Source organism: Hyperolius riggenbachi, chromosome 10, assembly GCF_040937935.1.
Source record: "Hyperolius riggenbachi isolate aHypRig1 chromosome 10, aHypRig1.pri, whole genome shotgun sequence".
NCBI classification, from domain to species: Eukaryota; Metazoa; Chordata; class Amphibia; order Anura; family Hyperoliidae; genus Hyperolius; species Hyperolius riggenbachi.
This window is the reverse complement of record NC_090655.1, coordinates 187061651-187087928: the sequence shown is the minus strand read 5'-3', so window position 1 is coordinate 187087928 and position 26278 is coordinate 187061651. Positions and strand designations below refer to the sequence as shown.

The following is a 26278-nucleotide window of genomic DNA, read 5'->3' as shown; positions in this document are numbered from 1 at the left end:
TCTTAAGTTTACTTTAAGGCTAAGTTTTCTCTGAAAATTTGTGTTTTAATGTATGCACTTTAACACACGTGTTTTTAACATACACGCATTAACGCATGCGTTGTTGTGCACTTTTGTATCCATTGGGTTCACAGCACACAAAAAAAAAAATTGTAAGCAACAGTGCATTGTGAAACAGTTTTAATATATGTAAACTGGCCCATAAGGAACCATGGAAAAATTCCTTCACCTGCGCTGCACAACAGTTGTGCGTTGTGTTAAAACTCACTGCAGCCCTTTCACTGTATAACAGCCATAAGGCCTGGATTACAGCACACTGCAATGCAAAACACACAGGAAAAAAAAATGATATTCATTTACTGTACTATGCATTTTCTACTGTGCTTTTAGACCTCCATTCACTTAAAGTAATCTGAAAGGAAAGGAATCACAAGCACACAAAAAAAAACACAATTAAAAGGAGTGGCAACATGGACTTTCTATGAGAAAACTCATCTCATTTTAATTTCTCAGTCATACACAAGTGGATTGGAATGTGTGCAGTGTGAACCAAGCCCCAGCTAATTCTCCTTCTGTGACTTAGAAGATGACCCCTTGCTAAGGAAGTCCAGATGAGATTATATTGAACTACAGCTATACTTTTAAATCCACTTTGTTGATTTTGTTGTCCATAAATACACATACTGTATGCACACAAGAAGCTAATTCAGTATTGCTACGAAAATTGATAGCCCCCACTCAGGGTTTTCCACCAGAACTGGTGATAGTGATCAGGTAGTTCAACAAGCAACAAGATTTATTCTCCATGCTAACACATTGCCTTTAAATCTTGTTAATTCCAAGCACAGTCTGTGGGTCTGACAAGGATGTTTTTTTCATCATCTGTTTGAATAAGTGCAGCACAGAGAAGGAAAACGCTGAGGCTGCAAGATGAACTGAGCAAGAGAGACATGCTGTAAACTTTTTACCACCTTGCAGTAAAAGACTATATAAATAATATTTCATGCACACCTTACCTCTATGATTGGTTGGGTCCCTGGATACTGGTGGCAAGGGACTATAAGGTAAGTCAGGAGAGGCTGACCCAATCTCACCTGAGACCTGGTAGAAAAACAGAGAGGATCACATAGCAGTGTTAACACTGTACTTCTAACCAATGAAAATATACATGACTTAAACAAATGGCTTTTATACATTAGCATTCACAACTTTTTATTTTGTACACAAAGGATCATCAAAACATTTTGCCAGAATAATTTGTGCAGTGAAAATCACATTTTCCCTGGAGACGTTTCATATACATATGTTAAAGAGGAACTTTAGTGAAAAGGGGGAAAAAATCAATACATTGCAAAATGAGAAGTTAAAAAATAGAAAAGAGATCAAGAAATTATTGATATTCGCCATGGCGGCAAGGGAGTGATCAGGCAGGAAGGGGCTGGAGGAAGCCCCAGGTATGTATACATTTCTTATTCCCCCCATCTTAGGTACAGGGGCGGGACAGGACCACTCTTTTGAAGGTCTTCATGATGATAGATGTTAGGGCCACTGGCCTGAAATTATTGAGATTGGAGACTCCCTGCTTTTTTGGTACAAGAATGATGTTGGACCTCTTGAAGTGTGTGGGGACTTTGCCCTCCTGTTGGAACTTGGCATAGATGGAGGTGAGGATGGGGGCAAGCTGCAGTGAGCAAATTTTTAAGCAGGCTGGCGACATGCCATTAGGGCCGGAGGCTTTGCTAGCATTCACCAATGACAGGTGGCGCAGAACATCGGCCTCGTCCTCTACTAGAGAGGGTGAGCTCAGAATGATATATGGGTTACTCTGCAGCACGATCTTGTCAAGGCCTAGAATCAGTGTATAATTATTATGAGCCTAGTAGTTATAGCTGTAGGTGTCCTTTAATGAAATGAAAGAACCCAAGTCAGTTTTAAATGCAAAAATAGAATATGGCACAACTGTTTCATGTGGCAAGATTTTTTACTGGGGTGCAAAACAATATGTAACTAAGAGGGAGGAAGAGAGGAGTGACAAAGGAGGCTGTGTGCCTGAAAACATATGTTGATAAAATCCAAGAATACATGTGCAGCAAGCTTGGGACTTCAAGAGTTTTCCCAAAAGTTTATTAACAGACAAAGAAGGCCTGTTTGCATTTTCACACACACAGACTTTCCATACTATTGTCACACATAAATATGTAACTCTGGAAATTTTTCCCCAACAAATAAATGAAAATGTATAATGAGTTGGAGTAATTTGTTTGACTGGAGCTTCATGATCTAGGTGTAAGGCTTCCGTAAGATGGATCATGTTTTTGATCCTATTTATGGAGCAATATTTCAAATTCAAAAGACTTCATAAACTTTAAAGTACTGCTGTATATGAAAATCAGTTTTTAAATTACTAGATAACTTTTATTTTGTAGAAATTGAAGACACTAATATTACATGTAACAATAATACTGCAGCAACCAACATCTACAACGGTTTTAATCCAGATACTTGTTTTACTTCTGCTACAGCTAATGTTGTTCATTCAGTGTGGTATGCACTGCAGCTGATCCATCTCAATAGAAAATCCTTGCTGTAGTTCTGAACCGTCAGAGGTCAGGTTTAAGGGCACAGCACTTAATGGCTCATACACACGGGGTACAGCTGTCGCCGCAACCACGTGGCACGCGCGTCTTGCGGCGACAGGTCGCCCGTGTGTATGACGCGTGCTCCCCGAACCGTCGCCACTCAGAGCTATCACCAGGCGATTGACTTGTTCAATCGCCGGCAACAGCTGTCGCCGCAACTTCTCCGCAACTGTTGCTAGTCCGCCGTGTGTATGCGGACTAGCAACAGCAACTCCATACACAATGTATGGAGCTTCCGGCGGGGGGGGGGGACCTTCAACGACAGCTTCCGCCGCGTCTCTGCCTTTAGGCAGAGACGTGTAGACAGCTGTCGCACGGGCGGAGCTGTCGCCGGCCTGTCGCGCGCGAGCCCCTATGCACTAGCGACTAGCTACAAAGGTCCTCCATGTGTATGTAGCTTAAGTCATCTATGTGTTGTTTCTAAATAAAGATGTCACTGTTAAACTCTCAAAAGTCATATGCAATAACACTTCATACTATTTCCCTCTCTCCTTTTTACAACTTTGGTCACAGCAATAAGGCAAACAGTAAACTTCTGAAGCTGAGTCATCTGCATCCAATATTTAAAATGAAAAGGACATTTTTGCTATTGTATTGGACGTTTCCTGGCATATACCTGTAGTCAGTAAAAATGTAGCGTTTGCCCCAATAACCTCAACTCCTAATGCCCACTGTCTGGGGGTAATACACTTAACCCTCTTATACAAAGCTCTCCATAAGTTCTTCCTTCCATTTCCTCACTAATTTTCAGGTACCATCCCACTCCCTCGCATGAAACACTCCTGTCCTCTAGTTTGGTCACCTCTCGCATCCAGGACTTCTCATGACTTTCCCCTTTCGTTTGGTAGAAGCCTTTGGTGGAAGCGGGCCATGACCTGTGAAACGCGTTGTCAGATTGCTTTTTGGGTAAAAACTTTTTTCCAGTTGAACTGGTGGCTATATCTTCTGGAGATGTAAGCAATTACATCTCTTTTTTATTATTTTTTTATTTGTATTTATATTTTAAATGTCTAAAATAGAACATACAGGATCTTCTCCAAAAATTAGCATATTGTGTTAAAGTTCATTATTTTCTGTAATGTACTGATAAACATTAGACTTTCATATATTTTAGATTCATTACACACAACTGAAGTAGTTCAAGCCTTTTATTGTTTTAATATTGATGATTTTGGCATACAGCTCATGAAAACCCCAAATTCCTATCTCAAAAAATTAGCATATTTCATCCGACCAATAAAAGAAAAGTGTTTTTAAAACAAAAAAAGTCAACCTTCAAATAATTATGTTCACTCAATACTTGGTCGGGAATCCTTTTGCAGAAATGACTGCTTCAATGCGGCATGGCATGGAGGCAATCAGCCTGTGGCACTGCTCAGGTGTTATGGAGGCCCAGGATGCTTCGATGTTGGGTCTTGCGTCTCTCAACTTTCTCTTCACAATATCCCACAGATTCTCTATGGGGTTCAGGTCAGGAGAGTTGGCAGGCCAATTGAGCACAGTAATACCATGGTCAGTAAACCATTTACCAGTGGTTTTGGCACTGTGAGCAGGTGCCAGGTGGTGCTGAAAAATGAAATCTTCATCTCCATAAAGCTCCATAAAGCATGGAACGTTTGTGTGATGCATTGTCAGACATTGGGCTTGATTCACTTAAATTGGTCTGAAAGTCAGCATTTCTAATTTGCTCTAAAAGATTCCTCAAAGCCTGAAAGCTACTATCCCAGATTTTTTTTTTTTTAGCAGAACATCATTAAAATGGTTAAACAAAGCCATTTGTCCTGCTATTCAGCTTCAAATCTTCATCCAAACTGGAGATTACACTATCTTTGTTTACAATCCAATGTTAATACAATGTGTATAAACAGTGTAGGTGCTCTCTGTGTGTGCCTGAAGCACAGAGAGCTTCACACAGTTCAGAATAGCTCATTGGAAGATGTTAATATATAATAAAAATCAGTTTGAATAAAATGCAATGACAGCTTTTAGGGCACTATAAACTACACTTTGGAAACTTGTAATTTGTAAACAGACAATATTACTTATGCACAAAAGCAAATATGATAACTTTATGATAAATAAAAAGTAGGAAAACACATTTTTACTGAATGTTATGTTGGAGTTTCAGACCACTTTAATGTGCAGGAGCACGCGCTAGGCAAGCCTTACTTAGCAGCGTGCGTTTAAATGTGGTGGTCCTATGAAGTATGGCTACCGATATGCTAATTGATATAGTAGCTGTCTCTAGTGAAGTATCGTGGAAGCGATACTTCACAGTACCGCCTGCATTTAAATTTACGCACGTTGCTACGGAAGCAGCTCACTTAACTAAGGGAAGGCATGCTCCTTACATGGCAGTGAGCGCTGCTAAATAAGGCGTGCACAGCGCGCACTCCTGCACATTAAGCTGCACTGCTTTAGCAATGCAGCTTAATGAATCAAGCCCATTGTCCACATTATTTTTAAAAATATGCTCTGGTCAGTGCAGTTTGATGTCTGGCAACTTTATTATTTGCATATGTGGTCTGCTTAAAATCAGACATTGAAAAATAAAATTGTGAAAAATAGTGTTGCACTGGATAAGCTTAGTGGAGATATGCACCTTCCTGTCTTTTGCAAATATCAAAAGGCCTCGGTTTTAAGCAGGGTGTTAGAGTGGTTCCTACCAGAATCCAAGAACGCTGGTTTCAAGTCGAACAGGCTTTCACCATGGCTCCATTAGCAGTACTACCCTGGATTACTTCTCAATCTGAACTAGGGCCTGTACGTGATAAACCTTTTGTTTTCACTTCGTTGAGAACTGTAATGATCGCTGCTGCAGCAGCTATTACTGGAAGTAGTAGTGCTGCAGCTCAGGCAGTTCTGATCTATTTCCATGCAAGCTGCATAGCTTTGTCTGTCTTTCCCTGCTGTCAGCTTGTGACTGATTATCATTCACCTGTGTGGGAATCTGCATGTCTGCTCCCATTGGATGACCTCAGTATAAAGATCTGCTTCCTGCAGGGTTTCCTTGGGTTTTCATAGCTTCAGCTTAAGCCTGTCTTGCTGTCGCTTTAGCCCCCGATCGTGTTTCTTGTTATAAAGATACTTTGCTGGTCTTTGCATCATATATTGGTTCATTGCCAATATATATGCATACCAGCACGTTTATTATTTTCCTTGTATTTGTGTTACGTTGATACATCAGTGTCGCTGATGTATACGTACACGAACTGTTTATATCCTGTGTGCAGTTAGTCAGCTTTCCAGCACGTTTTGGTAGGTTGCGCGTACCGTGACCACCCGTGCTGAGGTAGTTACCCTGCTCCTGGTTCTGTTTGTGGATTGCGTTCATCTCTGCGAAGAGATAACGAATCCTTCTGAATCCTGTTCTGTTACTGTTTGTGGATTGCGTTCATCTCTGCGAAGAGATAACGAATCCTTCTGAATCCTGTTCTGTTACCGTTTGTGGATTGCGTTCATCTCTGCGAAGAGATAGCGAATCCTTCTGAGTCCTGTTCCCTGTATTACTCTAGTCCTAGTCAGCGTTCCTGCTTATGTCATATATCGGTTCATTGCCGATATATACATATGTTAGTCAGACGTTACAAATAGTTTCATTGATAGCTGTAATTGTAATACGCTAGGAAAACATACTTATTGTATATTTATCTGTGTTACGTTCATCTATCTTGATCCTGCTGTTTTCTGACTGTCCTGTCCTGTCTTTGTGAGGCACGCCATCGCCGCAGCGCATTGGCTGCCTCATTCCAGTCTGTCTGGTTTTGGACGCTTGCTGTCGCTAAGTAGCCGCTAGCTAGCAAGCGTTCATTCTGTCTACCTGTCCTGATCTCCTCAGTTCTGGTTTATGCGCTCAGCGCTACTTTGCGCTGAGACGTTATAACGAAAGCATTGTTTGTGGCTGTCAGATCTGCACCGGCTCTGTGCGCCACAATCTCCTATTGGAGTCTGTCCTCCCCTCCACTATACTAGGGATAGCCTGTTTCCTGGTGCTAGTGTGTGTACCTCCTCCACGCCAGCTCATGCGTTGCATGCTGACTGAGGAGAATACACCACCAAGCCTTACATTATGAAAACCCAATTACCAATCCCCATTGTGGGGGGGATTCCCAGAAAGTATGACACTGTTAATTATGGTTCCTGTTCCTTTAAGAAATTTGAAGAACTTAGCTCTGAAACAGAAAATGAGTTTTTCTCTGAATGTGCCAGGTTCCTGGCCAATCCTGATCTCCAAGCGACTCCTGTTTCAACCTGGGCACTCCAACTAAGTTATATTTTGTTTAAAGGGGAATTATTCCAGTGGGCATTTGATGTTCTCAATCATTCCGATTTGAAAGAGAGACCGCTGGAATTTCTAGCGTTTGTGATCCATAACTGGTTGCGCATAGATCCATTGCCTTTTCCTCTTAATGAACTCCTGGCAGCAGGTCAATCAGCTACTCCTTCAATTGCTTGCAAAAATGTTCAGCAAGCAGAAAGTGTTACTGATAATTTTCCTGCAGCCTTGAATAAATCACCAAGAACAGCAGGGAAAACAGCAGGGTCTAAGGCCAAACGCAAACGTTCTAAGAAACGTGTCCGATCTGCAGAGTCGTTATCCTTAGCGACTGAGACCTATAATGAGATTCTGCCATTAACAGATAATGAAATGCAATTGTCTTTCAGGGGAGTTAAATGGACTTATGAAACTACTAATGAACTTTCCTCCCTGGCTAGGGAAAATAAAGATTTTTGTTTAAAAGAATTATCTGAGTATGATTATGAGGAGATATTACAGAGTATTGAACAAATCAACTTATTTGTGAAGCAAGGAAAGTTTGCATACACTACAGTTCAGCACTTGCTACAGGTATTGGAGATTCTTAGGAATAAGGAATCTGCCAATCACCTGCTAATTAACCCAATATATGTCCCTGCTACAATCATATCTGCAAACCATGATCTGCCTGTTAAGTATGCTTGGAATCCTCCATTTGAGAAAGGAGAGATGGAAGCTCTGGTCAATGAATGGAAGAATGATTCAAGTTCATTTTGTCAATTTTACAGTGCAAAAAGTGAATTGGTATTGAATGCATGCATTAAGTCTGCCTATAACCTAATAAAAACTGGTGTGTGTGTGAGTATGACTTTGTGGCTCCATTGATTGATGTGTGGGAACTGATTTTGGATGATTTTTTTGTGACTCCGAATTTGCAAATTTGGCGTTCTGACCCGCCTGCTTCAGCACCTTTGGCTGATTCAGCAGGTGATTCGGAGCTCTTTTTGTGTGAAATTGAAGTTCCTGCAATTCCACCCTGTACCATGGATAACTCAGTGTTACTTCCCAGTAAAACAGAAGCCACTGATACATTCTTAACCTTGCCCTGCGCAAATTTCTCAGCAGAGAATCCAGAGGTCCTGCTGACTTCCGAGTCCAGCCTAGCCAGTACTCATGACTCTTTGTTTAGTGAAACAGACACCAGAAAAATCTTGCCTGTCTCTGCAAACACTTCTGCAGAAATTACCTGTGTTAATAAAGTTCAACTCCTGTCTGATCCAGCAGATGCGCAAACATTGTGTCTTGATCTTCCTGTTTCTACACCTCGCTCTAGTTTCGTGAATAGCTCAGAGCATCTGCTATGTGAACCTGAAATCGCAGAATTATTACCTTGTTCAGAAAATTTTCCAATAAATTTGCCCTGTACCATGAATTGTGCAGTAGATCTCTCCAATGAAACTCAGGTCACAGAATCATTATGCTGTCCAGCAGGTGCTTCCATGGTTTTGCCCTGCAATATGGACTGTTCAGTGATCCTGTCCAGTGAAGCTGTGGTCGCAGAGTCTTATGCTTCACCCAGTATTTTGGATACTTTAAACCCTCTAGCAGAGGAGGCTGAAGCACTGCTTACCTCAGTTGGTGTTGCAGTAATATTCACTTGTCTAGCAGCTGTTTTGGAATTACAGTCTGCTCTAATAAAACTTGATGAATTTCTGCCCAGCAAAGCAGAAGCCATTGAAATATTGTCCTCGTCAGCAAGTGTGTCAGATACCTTGCCCTGTACACAGTCTGATTTAACCAATGTTGTTGAGTCCCTCTCCAGTGTTGTAACAGCCGAGGAACTCCAGCCCTGTCCTCTGAATGTTTCAGAAGTCTTGCCCTGTAACATGGATAATTCTGATTCTCTGGTCAAAATAATAGAAATCTCAGAATTTCAGTCCGGTCTGATGAGTGTTCCTGAAACCCAGCCCTGTATCCTGAAAGATTCTAGTTCTCTGGCCGCTGTGGCAGAGGTTCCAGAGTCCCCTTCCTGTCCAGGGAATTCCTCAGTTTTGCCTAGTCCAGTGGGGGCTGCTGCAATACTGACTTGTTCTGCAGCGCCTCATGAGCTCCAATCCAGTGTATTAAATGAGTCTCTGTCCAGTCCAGTGGTTGCGAAGTTTAGTCATGATGATTTTTTTTTGGCCAGTCCTGGTTTTGGTCCTGTCTTGGCTGACCCTGAGGCTCACAGTTCCTTGACATGCCCAGAGGTTTCTCTTGTGCCGGTGTGCCCAGATGTTCTTTGTGTGCCAGAATGCCCAAGTGTGTCTAAGGTGTTAGCGTGCTCTGATGCTTCCTTAGTGGGAACACGTTCTGATGTTGCCAGTCTGCCTGCATGCCCAGAGATGGTTCTGGTCCCTGAAAGCCCTGATATTGATGTTTGTCCTTGTGGCCCTGACTCGGGAATTGCCCTAGGTTCCATAGGGGTTCTTGATAGTTCTCCATGTGAGCCTAAGGGGCGTTCTGACCTATGGGGATCTCTTTGGAGCTTCAAGGTGTTCTGGGAGGTCTCTGAGAAAACCTGTCCTGGTGCCTTGGACTGGTTCAACAGTGGGTTTTGTGTTGGTAAAGACAGTACCGGTGGGCATTGCAAAGGCTTTGGCATTTCTGAACGGTTCCTGGAAGGCGGTGGGTATCGCTCAGGGAATTTCGGAGGGCTTTCTTCTGGAAATCATGGTTCTGATGGGTGTCACACTGGGGCTTGTGGTACTGATGGGCGTGGTTCTGTAGGTTCTGGTTCTGATGGGTCCAGTCTTGTGGGGACTGATTCTGGAATTCGGTCTTGCCGGGCTGTCCCGGTCATCATGAATTATCAGTCAGACTGTTTTGTTGGGAATTTCGGTTTTGAAAAGCGTCTGGAATCCGCTTTTAAAGGCGGGGGTACTGTAATGATCGCTGCTGCAGCAGCTATTACTGGAAGTAGTAGTGCTGCAGCTCAGGCAGTTCTGATCTATTTCCATGCAAGCTGCATAGCTTTGTCTGTCTTTCCCTGCTGTCAGCTTGTGACTGATTATCATTCACCTGTGTGGGAATCTGCATGTCTGCTCCCATTGGATGACCTCAGTATAAAGATCTGCTTCCTGCAGGGTTTCCTTGGGTTTTCATAGCTTCAGCTTAAGCCTGTCTTGCTGTCGCTTTAGCCCCCGATCGTGTTTCTTGTTGTAAAGATACTTTGCTGGTCTTTGCATCATATATTGGTTCATTGCCAATATATATGCATACCAGCACGTTTATTATTTTCCTTGTATTTGTGTTACGTTGATACATCAGTGTCGCTGATGTATACGTACACGAACTGTTTATATCCTGTGTGCAGTTAGTCAGCTTTCCAGCACGTTTTGGTAGGTTGCGCGTACCGTGACCACCCGTGCTGAGGTAGTTACCCTGCTCCTGGTTCTGTTTGTGGATTGCGTTCATCTCTGCGAAGAGATAACGAATCCTTCTGAATCCTGTTCTGTTACTGTTTGTGGATTGCGTTCATCTCTGCGAAGAGATAACGAATCCTTCTGAATCCTGTTCTGTTACCGTTTGTGGATTGCGTTCATCTCTGCGAAGAGATAGCGAATCCTTCTGAGTCCTGTTCCCTGTATTACTCTAGTCCTAGTCAGCGTTCCTGCTTATGTCATATATCGGTTCATTGCCGATATATACATATGTTAGTCAGACGTTACAAATAGTTTCATTGATAGCTGTAATTGTAATACGCTAGGAAAACATACTTATTGTATATTTATCTGTGTTACGTTCATCTATCTTGATCCTGCTGTTTTCTGACTGTCCTGTCCTGTCTTTGTGAGGCACGCCATCGCCGCAGCGCATTGGCTGCCTCATTCCAGTCTGTCTGGTTTTGGACGCTTGCTGTCGCTAAGTAGCCGCTAGCTAGCAAGCGTTCATTCTGTCTACCTGTCCTGATCTCCTCAGTTCTGGTTTATGCGCTCAGCGCTACTTTGCGCTGAGACGTTATAACGAAAGCATTGTTTGTGGCTGTCAGATCTGCACCGGCTCTGTGCGCCACAATCTCCTATTGGAGTCTGTCCTCCCCTCCACTATACTAGGGATAGCCTGTTTCCTGGTGCTAGTGTGTGTACCTCCTCCACGCCAGCTCATGCGTTGCATGCTGACTGAGGAGAATACACCACCAAGCCTTACAAGAACCTTTTGAAATTTGTTGGTTGAGGGAGGCTTATCTTTCATCCCAGGACCTGTCATCCCAGTCCTGCAGAACCCCCAGTTTGCCCCTGGCCTGGACTCTTCTTTCCTCCCTGCCATTTCAGATAAGCTGCTCCGCATTAAAGAGGTTTCAGTGGCGATGCATTGTAAAACCCTTACAACTGAAGCTCATTCCTGTTCTGGGCATATTTGCAGTTTTGGAGTTTTGTGATCTCTAGGTTTAGAATTGGGAAGATATCTAGGCCATTGAAAGCTTTTGAGATAAAAACTACAGGGATGACCCAGCATAGACATACTGGCCCATATGCAATTCACTTTTTCACCAGAATTTTCAAATTCTCTTTAAAATGACTTTTGAGCATGTTACAATTGAAAAAGTACCTACAAGTTGGTGAAAAAGTACTATCAAAATTATTTTGAGTATTTTACCATGGCTCAGTGGTGGGATAGAGTGAAAAAAATTGTGGACATGGAGGAGATCATTTTAGCACCCCAGAATTAGATGGAACTCTATGTTCAGATATGAACTCTTTGGTACGAGTTCCAAAATCCTAAGAATTATAAGGATGATGTGAGGAGGGAGTAGGTGAAGGAAAGCTTTGTTTAGGGGGTATTGTTTCCCTGATCTACTACTTTGTTTTATTTCTCTCTCTTTTCCATCTGTTCTTTCTATATTGAAGAGCCATTGCTTTGACCTCTGTACCTGCATATTTTCTAAGGAACCCTATTGGTGAAGACCAATAAGCCAATAAAGATAACCAAGTGGTGATTTATTATGACTTTTAAACATGCTTAAGATTTTTATAGTACAGAATAGATCAGAATATATCATTTTAAATGGATTAATTTCTCAAAATATGATGCAGAAGGATTCTTCCTTATGTTTTAGCTACACGGATTTTGACTACTTTTAAAAATATATTAAAAAAAACCAAGTGAAATTAATTTGCCATCTCCATGGCTTACTAGCATTCACCATGGAAAACATGTGCCAAGAATATTAAGATCAGATGTATATTTTTGTTATATTAGGCATGAAGCCAAGCTCAAGTTGAGTGAGCGAAGCTTAATGTAAGGATGCTAGGACTAAAAGGACAACTGCCTGCCAGAAAAATATAGAGGCTGCATTCATATGCCACTGAATTTCCATCATGGAGTTCCTGTGAATTATCTTCAGAGATACAGACCAAATGTGCAAGCAGATTTTATCCATGTTTCATCTATGAATCATAAATGGGGAAAAAATTTACAGTCTAAATTGCACTTAAAAGGAATAAAGTCATTTTATGTCAGGCATGATTTATCAAAATGATCTCATTTTAAGAATATTGCAGTGTATGTTGATTAATAACATGAGATAGAATGACAAATCGCCTCTTTAATGGGACGACAGACACTGCAGAATCAAGAAATGGAGTAAGATGAGAAAAAAAAAAAATAGGTGGGAAAATTAATTGGCATTTCACAACTGTTCTGTGTGTTTCTGAATGCATAAAATATTTTATGTGTAAATATATATATATATATATATATATATATATATATATATATATATATATATATATATATATATATATATGTGTGTGTATATATATACATATATATATATATATATATATATATATTATATTTTATATGTAATATATATGTGTAAACACACACACACACACACACACACACCACTGACCAAAATTCACAGACCTGGCAAGAAGGGCATTAATCAGAGATGCAGCACAGAGACCAAAAGTAACTCTGCAGGAGTTGCAGAGTTCCACACCAGGCACTGGAGTATATGTCCATAGGACCACAAGGAGTTATCTTGGGCTTTATGGAAAAGTGCCCAGAAAAAAGCCATCACTTAGCATTTAAAATAAGAAGACACGTTTCAGTCTTCCAAGAGGCATGAGGGCAACTCCCCAAAACTAAAATGCAACCTTTCGGCCACTAGGAATAATAGTAATGTAATCCCAGGTTGTGAGGCAACTAAACATGAAAAATGCCAAGGGGGGGGGGGGGGGTGTTTTGAATACTTTTGCAAGGCACTATATATGTAGCGTTGGGTGGTGTGGTGAATCTCTGCTAAAGAGATAATTTGCATATTCAGTAGTGGTGCATTGTGGGTACCCATAGATATTCACTTTAAGCTGAATCATTGCAAATTCCTTCTGTTTTAAGAAGGCAAACCACACTTAGCATTAGAGATGGCCTGAACGGTTCGACCACGAACCAATTCGCGCAAACTTCGATTCTATATGCGAGTTCGACCGACCCCCTATACTACATCATTAGGGTCCACTTTGACCATCTACATCACAGTCAGCAGACACAGGGAAGCCAATCAGGCTACACTCCCTCCTGGAGCCCCCCCCCCCCCCCCCCCCCCCCCTTATAAAAGGCAGGCAGCATCGGCCTTTTCACTCACTCGTGTGGCTGCAGTAATTAGAAAAGGGAGAGAACTTGCTGTAGACATAGGAAAAGCTTAGTTAGGCTCTTGTTAGGCTTGTTAGCTTGCTCCTTGCTGATACTTATTGCTAAAAAGCACCCCTCAACAGCTCTTTTGAGAGCTAATGTTGCTCTTGTGATCTATTTTTTTTTTTTCGTGTGTGTCCCACGCACACTTGTGTTGCATATACAGCCCTGTCAGTCAGCCGCAGCTGGCCCTTGGCCCCTTGGTAATTCCTACTGTGCCACTGCAAGGCCCAGCACATTCAGTGACTACCTGTGTGTGACAGCTGCACATTTGTAATACCAATCACTGCATACCTACCTGTTCAGTGCACTTACCTACGTGAGCGCACGCAGTGTTATATACCACCAGTCACTACACCTTTTCACGGTACCTGTGTGTGTGACAGTTGCACATTTGTAATACTAATCATTGGATACCTACCTGTTCAGTGCACCTACCTACGTGAGCGCACGCAGTGTTATGTTATATTTAGTACCAGTCACTGCATACCTTTCACTGCACCTGTGTGACTGCACATTGTATTAGTCAAGTCAGTGCATACCTTTCACTTTATCCCCCCCGATATGGACAAAACAACAGGCAGAGGCAGAGGCAGACCCAGAGACAGGCCACCTGGCAGGTAGGTTCGAGGTTGTGCTGACGTGTAAAGAAGATGACTGAAATTATCAAAATCAATGTCAAACTGCCAAAACACTCAATTTCAGTGGGGGTTGAATAATTTTGAACACAACTGTACCTTTGTGAGTGCATGCAGTGTTATATACCACCAGTCACTGCACCTGTTCACGGTACCTGTGTGTGTGACAACTGCACATTTGTAATACCAATCACTGCATACCTACTTGTTCAGTGCACCTACCTACGTATGTAATACCAGTCACTGATTACCTTTCACTGCACCTGTGTGACTGCACATTGTATTAGTCAAGTCAGTGCATACCTTTCACTTCATCCCCCCCTCCCCCCCGAGATGGACAAAACAACAGGCAGAGGCAGACCCAGAGGAAGGCCACCCGGTAGGTCTGTTCGACGTCGTGCTGACGTGATTTTGTGTGGCCCTGGACCAAAGTATAGTGCTCAGAAGAAGGCATGTCCCATCAACTCCCAAGATTGTCAGGACATGGTTGACTATTTAACACAGAACACCTCATCTTCCGCAACCATCAGTGCTACTACAAGCACCACATCCGCTGCATTTGACACTTCGCAGGAGTTATTTGGTGGGGAATTAACTGATTCACAGCCATTATTGTTACAACAAGATGAAGGCACTAAGCAAGTTATACCATCTCATATGTCTGAGTTAGGCGACACTGTGGACGTAAGGTGTGAGGATGATGAAGTACCTGCTGTTGGTGCAGTTTTGGAGGTGTCTGATGCAAGCGAAGCTGGGGATGATGATGATGATGATGATGATGATGATGATTATGATGATACGGATCTCATGTGGGTCCCCAATAGAGGAGATATTATGGAGACAGTTCAGAGGGGGAGTCAGAGAGGAGTAGGAGGAGACGAGTTCCTGAAAGAAGCAGCGGAAGCTCGTCATCAGAAACAGCTGGTGGAAGAGTCTGGCGCCATGTATCACCACCTATGGACAGCCAGCTAACATGCCCTTCAACCTCAGCTGCTGACGCCACCATAGTGCCATCACCCCTAGGCTCAGCGGTGTGGAAATTTGTTTGTGTGTCTGCCTCAGATCAGAGCAATGCCATCTGTTCTCTCTGCCAGCAAAAATTGAGCCGTGAAAAGGCCAACACCCGTGTAGGGACAACTGCCTTACGAAGGCACAAGGAGAAAAGTAAGGATGGTCGCTGGATTCCGGCCGGAATTTGGTGATTCCGGTTCCGATGCATCGGAACGGAATTGCTATAGCGCTAAGGCGGAATGTCGGCGGAAAAATATAAAATTCCGCGGAAATTTATGGAATTCAGTTTTTTTCCCCATTGAATGGAGGGCTACTGCCCGCCCGAAGACTTAGTCAGTCCCCACACACAGCATCTCTGCCTGCACGCCGTGTGACTGCCTGCCCCAAGACTAAGTTGCTCCCCACACAGCATCTCTGCCTGCAGGTCACTTGACTGCCTTCTCCGTCACCAACAGGATCCAGGACTCCAGGCGGATTCCTGAATTTTTAAGGCTGCTGCTAGCAGCGGCCGCTATAATAATTGTTGTGGTGTGTGTGCATGCCTGCCTAATTTTTCTGCCTGCACTGCAGCTGCAACAACAAATCAAAAGGCATGTACATGTGTCAATTCCCCTTCGTGATCGTTACCTTGCCGCGGTAAGGGGACTTGTGTATCACAATGAAGCAATGACCGCTTGCGATATGAGTGTCTCGGGGGGGGGGGCACACTCAAGATAATAAGGTCGTTGCTTCATTGTGGACAGACCAAATTCGATCAGCTGGACAGTCACTGTTGTTCTGTCATTGAGCTACCTCAGCCTGGTGACCATATGGGCTTGAAAACCGCTATCGCCTGCACTCTGGCCATGGTGCACACCAGTCCAACATGGCCGTCATTACACAAACAGCTGTTTGCGGTGCGTTAGACAGTGAGTTTGGTCTGTCACTGTGAAGCAGTACACTAATTACACTACCTGATTGATGTATACACATGCAAGATGTTTTAAAGCACTTTAGGCCTCCAATTTAGCATGCATTGTAATTTCTGCCCTTAAACGCTGCTTTGCGCCAAATACGGATTTTTCCCTGGGACTTTTGGCGTGTATCCCACTCTGCCATGCAAAAACTCAGGTGTTAGACCCCCTTGAAACAGCTTTTCTATCACTTTTGTGGCCAGCATAAATGTTTGTAGTTTTCAAAGTTCGCCTCCCCATCGAAGTCTATTGCGGTTCGCAAAAGTTTGCCCAAACCAAACTTTTGCGGAAGTTAGCGGTCAAAGTTTGCCAACTGAAAATCGGTGGTTCGAGCCATCTCTACCTAGCATCGCTTTTTAGTAGGAAGGCTTTTTGGTGTCTTTAAATCGTCTAGCTGCTTGGCTACTGTGTTGTACTTAGAAATAGTTTTTTAAAAAAAAGAGGTAATGTTGGTCTTACCAATGCTGAAGAAAATAGCCAGAAAAATTGGAAATTATTGTTATGTTTCCTTAATTCTAAATTGCATGACCCTGCTCCCATTCTATGCAAATCAAAGAGGTACAATCTAGTGTCACATAAAAGATCTGGCCTGTCAGCCCAATCACTGACCTACCTAATCGATGATAAGGTGGGGGGCAGGACCTCAGCCACTATGGTCACTGATTATATGAACCTAATGGCACATGTCCAGCTCCTTGCATAATCACCCTCTATCGGAGACAGTAAGAGAAATCAGTAATTCTGTTGACAGGCTGGCTCTGTCACATGACCCTATAATGGGAACAGTCCAAGGCAAAAAGATCAGTGGAAGTGGCACACCTTACCCGTAGAGTGGGTGCATAGCTTGTAGGTGCTGAGCCCAAGCACCAAATCACATATAGCCAAATGTAAGTCTAGGCTAGCACACCAATTTGAATTGTTTCGGGGCCGACAACGGGTCCCCTTTTTCAGACAGTGCAGACAAAACATTTTGTCTGCACTGTCTGAGGAAGGGGACCCACTGTCGACCCCAAAACAATTGCCACGTGTATGCGCTGATGTAGCAATAAAAAAAAGACTATTGCAACTTGAAATTGGTGTGCTAGCCCCCTGGACTTACATTTGACTAGAATGGGAACAGGGTATATAGCAGCATTTAGGATTATGGATAGCTCTAAAAGATATGAATAAAACTGTATTTATATGTTCATATAAAATCAAATTTCAACAGCAACTGGTCTGAGTGTATTAAGTGATAAAGATGCTAATCATGCATTCAAAACTTGCAAAACTTTTTCTGCTGTTATGGTTTGGAGTTATCACATACTTCAGGAGCACTGGCCCTAGTGCCAAACAGTTGAATGCTGGGAGTTTTTATCTATAATATATTCCTCCTCTTCCATTTATTTCCCTGCGTACGTTAAAAAGGGGCGTTGGGAAAAAAGGGCACCGGGTTTTTAACGATAAGCATGGATAACGTTTAAAAATGTATTGTACTGTATTTCGTTTAAAATTAATGTTTTATAAAGTTATAAATCATTAAATAATGTGCATTAAATCGGCAATTGTAAAAACGTTAATCTTTCGTTTAAATAGTGAAACGTATAATAACGTTTAAAAAAAAATTACTAAGTAACCCTCCCTGTACCTACCCCTAACCCCTAGACCCCCCTGTTAGTGCCTAAACCTAAGACCCCCCTGTTGGTGCCTAAACCTAAGACCCCCCTGTTAGTGCCTAAACCTAAGACCCCCCTGTTGGTGCCTAAACCTAAGACCCCCCTGTTGGTGCCTAAACCTAAGACCCCCCTTTTGGTGCCTAAACCTAAGACCCCCTGTTGGTGCCTAAACCTAAGACCCCCCTGTTGGTGCCTAAACCTAAGACCCCCCTGTTGGTGCCTAAACCTAAGACCCCCCTGTTAGTTTTTTCGTTTAAAAATAATGTTAAAAAAAAAATGTACTGTTTTTTCGTTTAAAAATAATGTTAAAAAAAAATATTGTACTGTTTTTCGTTTAAAAATAAAATTTAAAATGTATAAATCATTAAATAATGTGTAATCATGAGAAACAGTAATAAAACATTAAGTCTCCGGGCGCCGCTTTTAAAACGTTATTTTTCTCCGGCGCCCTTTTTTCCTATCGGGCGCCCATTAAACGATATTTATTATAGGAGTGAATGGCGGCGCCCGATTTGTCCACTAGCCTCAGGCGCCCGAATTTACTGTTTCCTATTTCCCTGCCTAACTGATCACTTGTGTTTACAAGCAAGGCTGAGGTGACTCATGAGTGATTGGATGTGTAAATAAAAAAAAGACTCTGGGAGGAGCTCAGCTAATGAATACACAATGAGCAAGAGAAAGGAGAGGGGAAAACAAGAGTCAGGGAGGATATGATGTCAGCATTAGCTTTGCAAGATGGCCACTGCCTAGAATAGGTTTTTCTGCTTTTACTTTGTAAAATTCACAGGAATCATTATATGGATAACACAATACATCTGTTATGTAAGTAGAAGTAGTATTTATCTACTTATATATGTGTTTTTTATTTCTAGGTTAGCATGGGTGTCGCTTGTTCTTTAACCACTTAACGACTGCCTAACGCCGATAGGCATCGGCGGGTCGTTAGTGGTATAGCATGGAAACGGCCGCTTGATCGAGCGGCCTTTCCATGCCAGTTCACGGAGACTGCCTCCGTGAACAGTGTGCGAGCCGCCGATCGCAGCTCGCACGCATGATGTAAACACGCGGGGAAGGAATCCCCGCTGTTTACATCACACGGCACCGCTGCGCAGCAGCGCCGTGACGTAGATCGGCGATCCCCGGCCTCTGATTGGCCGGGGATCGCCGGCATCTGATAGGCAGAAGCCTATCCTATCAGGCGCAGGACGGATATCCCTCCTGCGCTGCTCAGAGAAGAAGGGAGAGGGAGGGAAAGCAGGGGAGCCCGGAAAACACTGCGGAGGGGGGCTTTGAGGAGCCCCCCCCCCCGCAAATCAATAGTAGCCGGCAGCGATCAGACATCCCCTGCAGGACATCCCCCTAGTGGGGAAAAAAGGGGGGAAGTCTGATCGCCCTGCCACATTCCTGATCGGTGCTGCGGGCTGTAGAGCCCACGCAGCACCGATCAGTGCAAAATCCCCTGGTCCTTAAAGGGTTAAACCATACATGTCAAACACCAGCCCATGAGCCAAACATGGCCCGCAGGGCCCTCAAATTTGGCCCCAAGTGATTTCCCCACTTTGCATTATGTTTGGCCCACTTTAGACTACAGGAGGTGAAGCCCTAGGGCCTAGATCACCAGGGAAACCATATGATGGATGGAGGGGGGAAAACTCTAGACACCAGGCAACTGTATAGGGGAGGGAGGACCACTAAACATCATGGAACTGTATAGGGTAGGGCGGGAAGACCACCAGACACCAGAGAATCGTATAGGGGAGGGAGGACCACTAAACTCAAGGGAACCATATAGGTCAGGAAGGTCAATTAGACACCAGGGAACTGTATAGGGAAGGGAGTGGGCACTAGACATCAGGGAACAATATTGTAAAGGGGGGCCACTAGACACCAAGGAACTGTATAGGTGAGGTGGGCTATTAGACAGCAGGCAACTTTATAAGGGAGGCAGATGGCCAGTAGACCTTGAGGTTGGCCCGTGACTTGGTCCCAGTGTTAAATTTCAGCCCACTTTGTATTTGAGTTTGACACTCCTGCTTTAAATTAAGGGAACACCTCTGTTCAGATCAATGTGTTCTTGAGATGTGACCATTTGCTTGAACTCTGTGATCATGGCACTCCGGAAAAACTTTCTCTAATAATTTGCAGACTCTCTTATTTGCCTTCCCTTAATAAGCTTGATAAGATAATGCACAAAAAAACCTCAAAGTTTGTTGTCATAATTAGCAAACTGATAAGGCCACTGGGGTACCGCATCTATAAACTTTATTCTCTTGTATCAGAAAATGTGCTGAGTAGTTTGTTTTGAAAAGGTCAGGAATACTAAAGAAAGAAGTGATTTCTAAAACTGAATTTAGTACACAGTTGATTCAATAAACTTCTCTGGTGTTATTCATGCATATTTGAACTTCTTTTTTAAGTGTTTTGCTACTTTTACTTCATCGCCGAATTCAGAAAGTTTAGCATAGCAACATGCGCACAATCTTGTAATCATTTAAACTCTAATTATGCATGTAAATTAACATATTTGTATAATTAGCGCACAAATTAAAGTTCTAAAATGCTGATTAGCTTTACAGCCACTTTAAGGCTGCTTTCACATTAGGACGTTACAGGCGCACGTTAGAGCAGCCTGTAACGCAGCCCAACTGACAACAATGATAAATGACTGGGCTGTTCACAGTGCCCACGTTGCGTTGGAGTATAACGCAGCACAGTAAATGAAAGTGCAGCGTGCTGTGCATTATACTCGTATGTGGCTGCGTTAGAATGTTTGCACATGCCCATTACTGTTTGTTTTTTTTTTGTTTTTTTATTTGACGCATGTTCTGTTTTTCGGTAGTATGTGTCAAAAAGTACGCATCACGTACGCATGAAGAGACGCATAACGCGGCTCTATATAATGTCCAACTTCAAAGCTAACATGCGCTGCGTTAGGGGCACGTTATGCGACCTTAATGTCACATTTAATGCAATGTCTTGGTGTAAAAGAGCCCTAAAGAGTTACTGTTGGGCATAAAATAAAAAATCAATTCTTTATTTTTATCTGGTAAACAAGTAATAAGGATGCTAACCATGCAAAAAAAGTAAAAAATCACTCTTATTTTTCTGCTCCATAAAACATAATTTCCCAGTTTCCCTGGCTTTTATTTGTTACATCTGCTGCACAAAGGAAGTTGCAGAGCATGCTGGGTTTTCTTTTTTTCTTCTTTACTTTGCCTTAGACTTAACTAATGCAGCCTGATTGGCTGAAACCTCTTTCCCTCCTGTTTTCCCCTCCCACACCTCTGTTGCTCTCTGATTGGCCAATATTTCTCAATGCACTTTCTACTGCAGAGCTGGGTGGGAGTGTCTGAAGACTGGGGGGTGGCAATGATACACAGACAGAGTAAGAAAGGAAATGATGTGAGGATTGGCTTCAAGATAGACACATGCACAATGGAAAATCCTAAGAAGGATTTTCTCTTTTTTCTTACTGTAGCAAAATCACTAAAATCAAAATATGGACTGTGCAATACATATGTTATGTAAGCAGGGCAAGTATTTATCTACTTATGTATGTGGTTTTTTTCTGAGATAGTATGGCTGACAGCTCCACTTTAATGTGGTTTAGGGACAGAGCTGATCCCAGCTAGGGTTTTGTTATGCAAAATAAACCACCCACTTGTAAAAAAAACTTTATAGACCTCCACCAGCTGAGGGGCGTGACACCAACATGGAGGAGTGACAACGCCCCCGTTTACCCATTTTTACCTTAATTATCCAGGATTTGGCCTCAGAAATCCATATATTATATCTACAGTTCATATACAGTGGCTTGCAAAAGTATTCGGCCCCCTTGAAGTTTTCCACATTTTGTCATATTACTGCCACAAACATGAATCAATTTTATTGGAATTCCACATGAAAGACCAACACAAAGTGGTGTACACATGAGAAGTGGAACGAACATCATACATGATTCCAAACATTTTTTTACAAATAAATAACTGCAAAGTGGTGTGTGCATAATTATTTGGCCCCCTTTGATCTGAGTGCAGTCAGTTGCCTATAGACATTGCCTGATGAGTGCTAATGACTAAATAGAGTGCACCTGTGTGTACTCTAATGTCAGTACAAATACAGCTGCTCTGTGAGGGCCTCAGAGGTTGTCTAAGAGAATATTAGGAGCAACAACACCGTGAAGTCCAAAGAACACACAAGACAGGTCAGGGATCAAGTTATTGAGAAATTTAAAGCAGGCTTAGGTTACAAAAATATTTCCAAAGCCTTGAACATCCCACGGAGCACTGTTCAAGCGATCATTCAGAAATGGAAGGAGTATGGCACAACTGTAAACCTACAAAGACAAGGCCAGCCACCTAAACTCACAGGCCGAACAAGGAGAGCGCTGATCAGAAATGCAGTCAAGAGGCCCATGGTGACTCTGGACGAGCTGCAGAGATCTACAGCTCAGGTGAGAGACTCTGTCCATAGGACAACTATTAGTCATGCACTGTACAAAGTTGGCCTTTATGGAAGAGTGGCAAGAAGAAAGGCATTGTTAACAGAAAGCATAAGAAGTCGTGTTTGCAGTTTGCCACAAGCCATGTGGGGGACACAGCAACCATGTGGAAGAAGGTGCTCTGGTCAGATGAGACCAAAATGGAACTTTTTGGCCAACATGCAAAACGCTATGTGTGGCGGAAAACTAACACTGCACATCACTCTGAAAACACCATCCCCACTGTCAAATATGGTGGTGGCAGCATCATGCTCAGGGGTTGCATCTCTTCAGCAGGGACAGGGAAGCTGGTCAGAGTTGATGGGAAGATGGATGGAGCCAAATACAGGGCAAACTTGGAAGAAAACCTATTGGAGACTGCAAAAGACTTGAGACTGGGGCAGAGGTTCACCTTCCAGCAGGACAATGACCCTAAACCTAAAGCCAGGGCAACAATGGAATGGTTTAAAACAAAACATATCTATGTGTTAGAATGGCCCAGTCAAAGTCCAGATCTAAATCCAATCGAGAATCTGTGGCAAGATCTGAAAACTGCTGTTCACAAACGCTGTCCATCTAATCTGACTGAGCTGGAGCTGTTTTGCAAAGAAGAATGGGCAAGGATTTCAGTCTCTAGATGTGCAAAGCTGGTAGAGACATACCCTAAAAGACTGGCAGCTGTAATTGCAGCAAAAGGTGGTTCTACAAAGTATTGACTTAGGGGGCCAAATAATTACGCACACCCCACTTTGCAGTTATTTATTTGTAAAAAATGTTTGGAATGATGTATGATTTTCGATCCACTTCTCACATGTACACCACTTTGTATTGGTCTTTCACGTGGAATCCCAATAAAACTGATGCATGTTTGTGGCAGTAATGTGACAAAATGTGGAAAACTTCAAGGGGGCCGAATACTTTTGGAACACACTGTAGCTGTATATTTGTATATAACCCCAGTAATGTTTAGCCTAGGCTATGAGGTTACACAGCCTTCTGCCCGAGAGCACTATCGGAGACCAGATAATGTTTCTGCTCACTTCCAACAGTAATTCATCTTGCCAACAGTAAAATTGCCAGCATTTCTGGTAATTTAAGGTTGTAAATCAGGGTGAAGTAAGTTTTTAAAATAGACAAACACTGACAAAGTAATAAAAAAAAAAACTATTTTATTGATTAACCACTTATGTGGTTTGCGACGGTATATCTACTTCCCACAGGACATCAGTTCCTGCCCAGGGACATAGATACTGTATATTCTGGCGTATAAGACTACTTTTTAGCCCTTGAAAATCATCTGAAAAGTCAGGGGTAAACGCTGGGTGTCATTGATGTCGGGTGATATGCCCTATCCTGTTACCGCCTCTCAGATCTTGCTGCTGAGGACTGTAGTGAAGTGGCGCAGGCACACATATGCGAGATCTGAGAGGCAGAGAAGGAGGTAAATAGGATACAAGGGTGGGCCAGAACGGTGAAAGAGGCGTGTTTTATGAGCACAGCACAATCTATTCTTCCATACCGCAGGTAGACAAGGAGATCTGACTTAGGGAGAGGGAGAGTTGACCAATCCAACCAGTCAATCGCCTATATAGTGTTATATACTGTGTACCACATACAGTACAGCAACAGTATCTGTTAATACATAGCACCAGTATATGATGTTTTTTGTTTATTTTTATTTGGTGTGTGTTGGAAGAGGGGTAGCATTATACAGCGAGTATATCCCAAACTCTATATTTTTACTGAAAAAGTTGGGGGGTCGTCTTATACGCCCAGTCGTCTTATACACCGGAATATACGGTATTCGTCAACGGTTGTGGATAACAGCAGCTCGCTCCCGCACACAATTCTGCGCAGGTACTAGCCACTGCAGATTAGTGGGGAGATAAATGAATGAGAACGCAGTTCCAATTCATTAATCTCAGTCCCCATGTCAGTGATCGCCAGCATCAATGAGATGCCTGCGTCATTGTATCTTCCTGAGTAACATGTGCATACTTATAGTACGCTAATAGGAAATAATGCATGAGGACATCTGTGGCCAAATAGTAAAATTACACCTACATTCATTTTTATTTTTATTTTATAAAAATACCCACCATTACATTTAAAATTAACCCCTTACCTCCCACCCTCACCCAAAGTTACCTAAATAATTGATATGCTTAAAAAAAATACAAATACAAAAAATACATACATAGTTACCTTAGGGACTGAGCTTTTTTCATATGTATATCAAAATGGTATATTAATGTTATTTATGAAATTATGGGCTAGTGATTAGTGATGAACGCAAAATTTAAAAAATGCACCTTTATTTCCAAACAAAATATTGGCGCCCTACATTGTAGTAAGGAAATGTGTGGGTTTTTAATTATGGTAGCATGCATTATTTTAAAAATAAAATGCATTTAGAATAAAATAAGCCAAATGTACCACCCAAAGAAAACCTAATTGGTGGCGAAAAAAACAAGATATACCGCATATACTCGCAAGCAAGCCGACCCGCATATAAGCTGACCCCCCAACTTTTACCCGAAAAACCAGGAAAAAATGATTGACCCTCATATAAGCCGGGGGTAGGAAATGCTGGCCGCGTGATCCCCCCAGTGTGTCCCAGTATAGCTAGTATAGTGCCCAGTATGGGTAGGTAGTGCCTCAGTATAGCTAGTAAAATGCCCCAGTATAGCTAGTATCGTGCTCAGTATAGCTAGTATAGTGCCCAGTATAGCCAGTATAGTGCTCAGAATAGCTAGTATAGTGCTCAGTATAGCTAGTATAGTGCTCAGTATAGCTAGTATAGTGCTCAGTATAGCTAGTATAGTGCTCAGTATAGCTAGTATAGTGCTCAGTATAGCTAGTAAAGTGTCCAATATAGCTAGTAAAGTGCCCAGTATAGCTAGTAAAGTGTCCAGTATAGCTAGTATAGTGCCCAGTATAGCTAGTATAGTGCTAGTATAGTGCTCAGTATAGGTAGTATAGGTAGTATAGTGCCCAGTATAGCTAGCATAGTACCCCAGTATAGCTAGTATAGTGCTCAGTATAGGTAGTATAGTGCCCAGTATAGCTAGCATAGTGCCCCAGTATAGCTAGCATAGTGCCCCAGTATAGCTAGTATAGTGCCCCAGTATAGGTAGATAGTGCCGAGTATAGTGCTGTGTAGGTAGGTAGGTAGGTAGGTAGGTAGGTAGTTCCCCCCGGCCGCCGCCGCTGCTGCTATTACCTTACCAGTGGCCTCTAATATTCCTCTCTCCGTCTCCGTGAAGGCATGTAAATAGTTCACAGCAGCTCGCCCCACGGCGGCAGCTGTGTGATGACGGAGGAAGCGCAGAGAGCGGCTTCCTGTAGCGGCGATATGTATCGCCGTTACTATGGGAACCGCTCTCTTTTCGCTTCCTCCGTCATCACACAGCTTACGCTGTAGGGCGAGCTGCTGTGAACTATTTACATGCCCTACACGGAGACAGAGATGGGAATATTGGAAGCCGCCGGTAAGGTAATAGCAGGAGCGGCGGCGGCCGGGGGGACATGACTCGCAAGCAAGCCGACCCCCCAACTTTTGGCCCACTTTTGGGGGGTCAAAAATTCGGCTTGCTTGCGAGTCTATACGGTAGATCTTTTCATTGCAATAAGTAGTAATAAAGTTATAGGTGAATGAATGGAAGGAGCACTGAAAGGTGAACATTGCTCTGGTACAAAAGGGGGAAAAACCCTCAGTAGTGAAGTGGTTAAGTTACTGTAGTTAACATTCTACATTTTTTTAAATTGTGGAACAGGTACTAAGAAATCATAGTTCTCAATGTCATATATGAACATTTTGCCAGGCAAATGCAGCTTATTATTATTATTATTTAGTATTTATAAAGTACTGCCATCTTCTGCAGCGCTGTACAGAGTATATAGTCTTGTTACTAACTGTTACTCAGAGGCGCTCACAATCTAATCTCTAGAAATGCAATTCACTGA

The 26278-nt window shown here is 42.7% G+C and overlaps 1 protein-coding gene across 1 annotated transcript in view; it reads right to left on the bottom strand.

Moving 5' to 3' along the window:
- LRMDA (leucine rich melanocyte differentiation associated) overlaps positions 1 to 26278 on the bottom strand; it is a 1235169-nt gene that overhangs the window by 198341 nt on the left and 1010550 nt on the right. The window contains exon 6 of the mRNA XM_068258133.1: positions 1017 to 1101. Within this exon, the coding sequence (XP_068114234.1) occupies positions 1017 to 1101 (85 nt within the window). The remainder of the gene's footprint in view (positions 1 to 1016; positions 1102 to 26278) is intronic.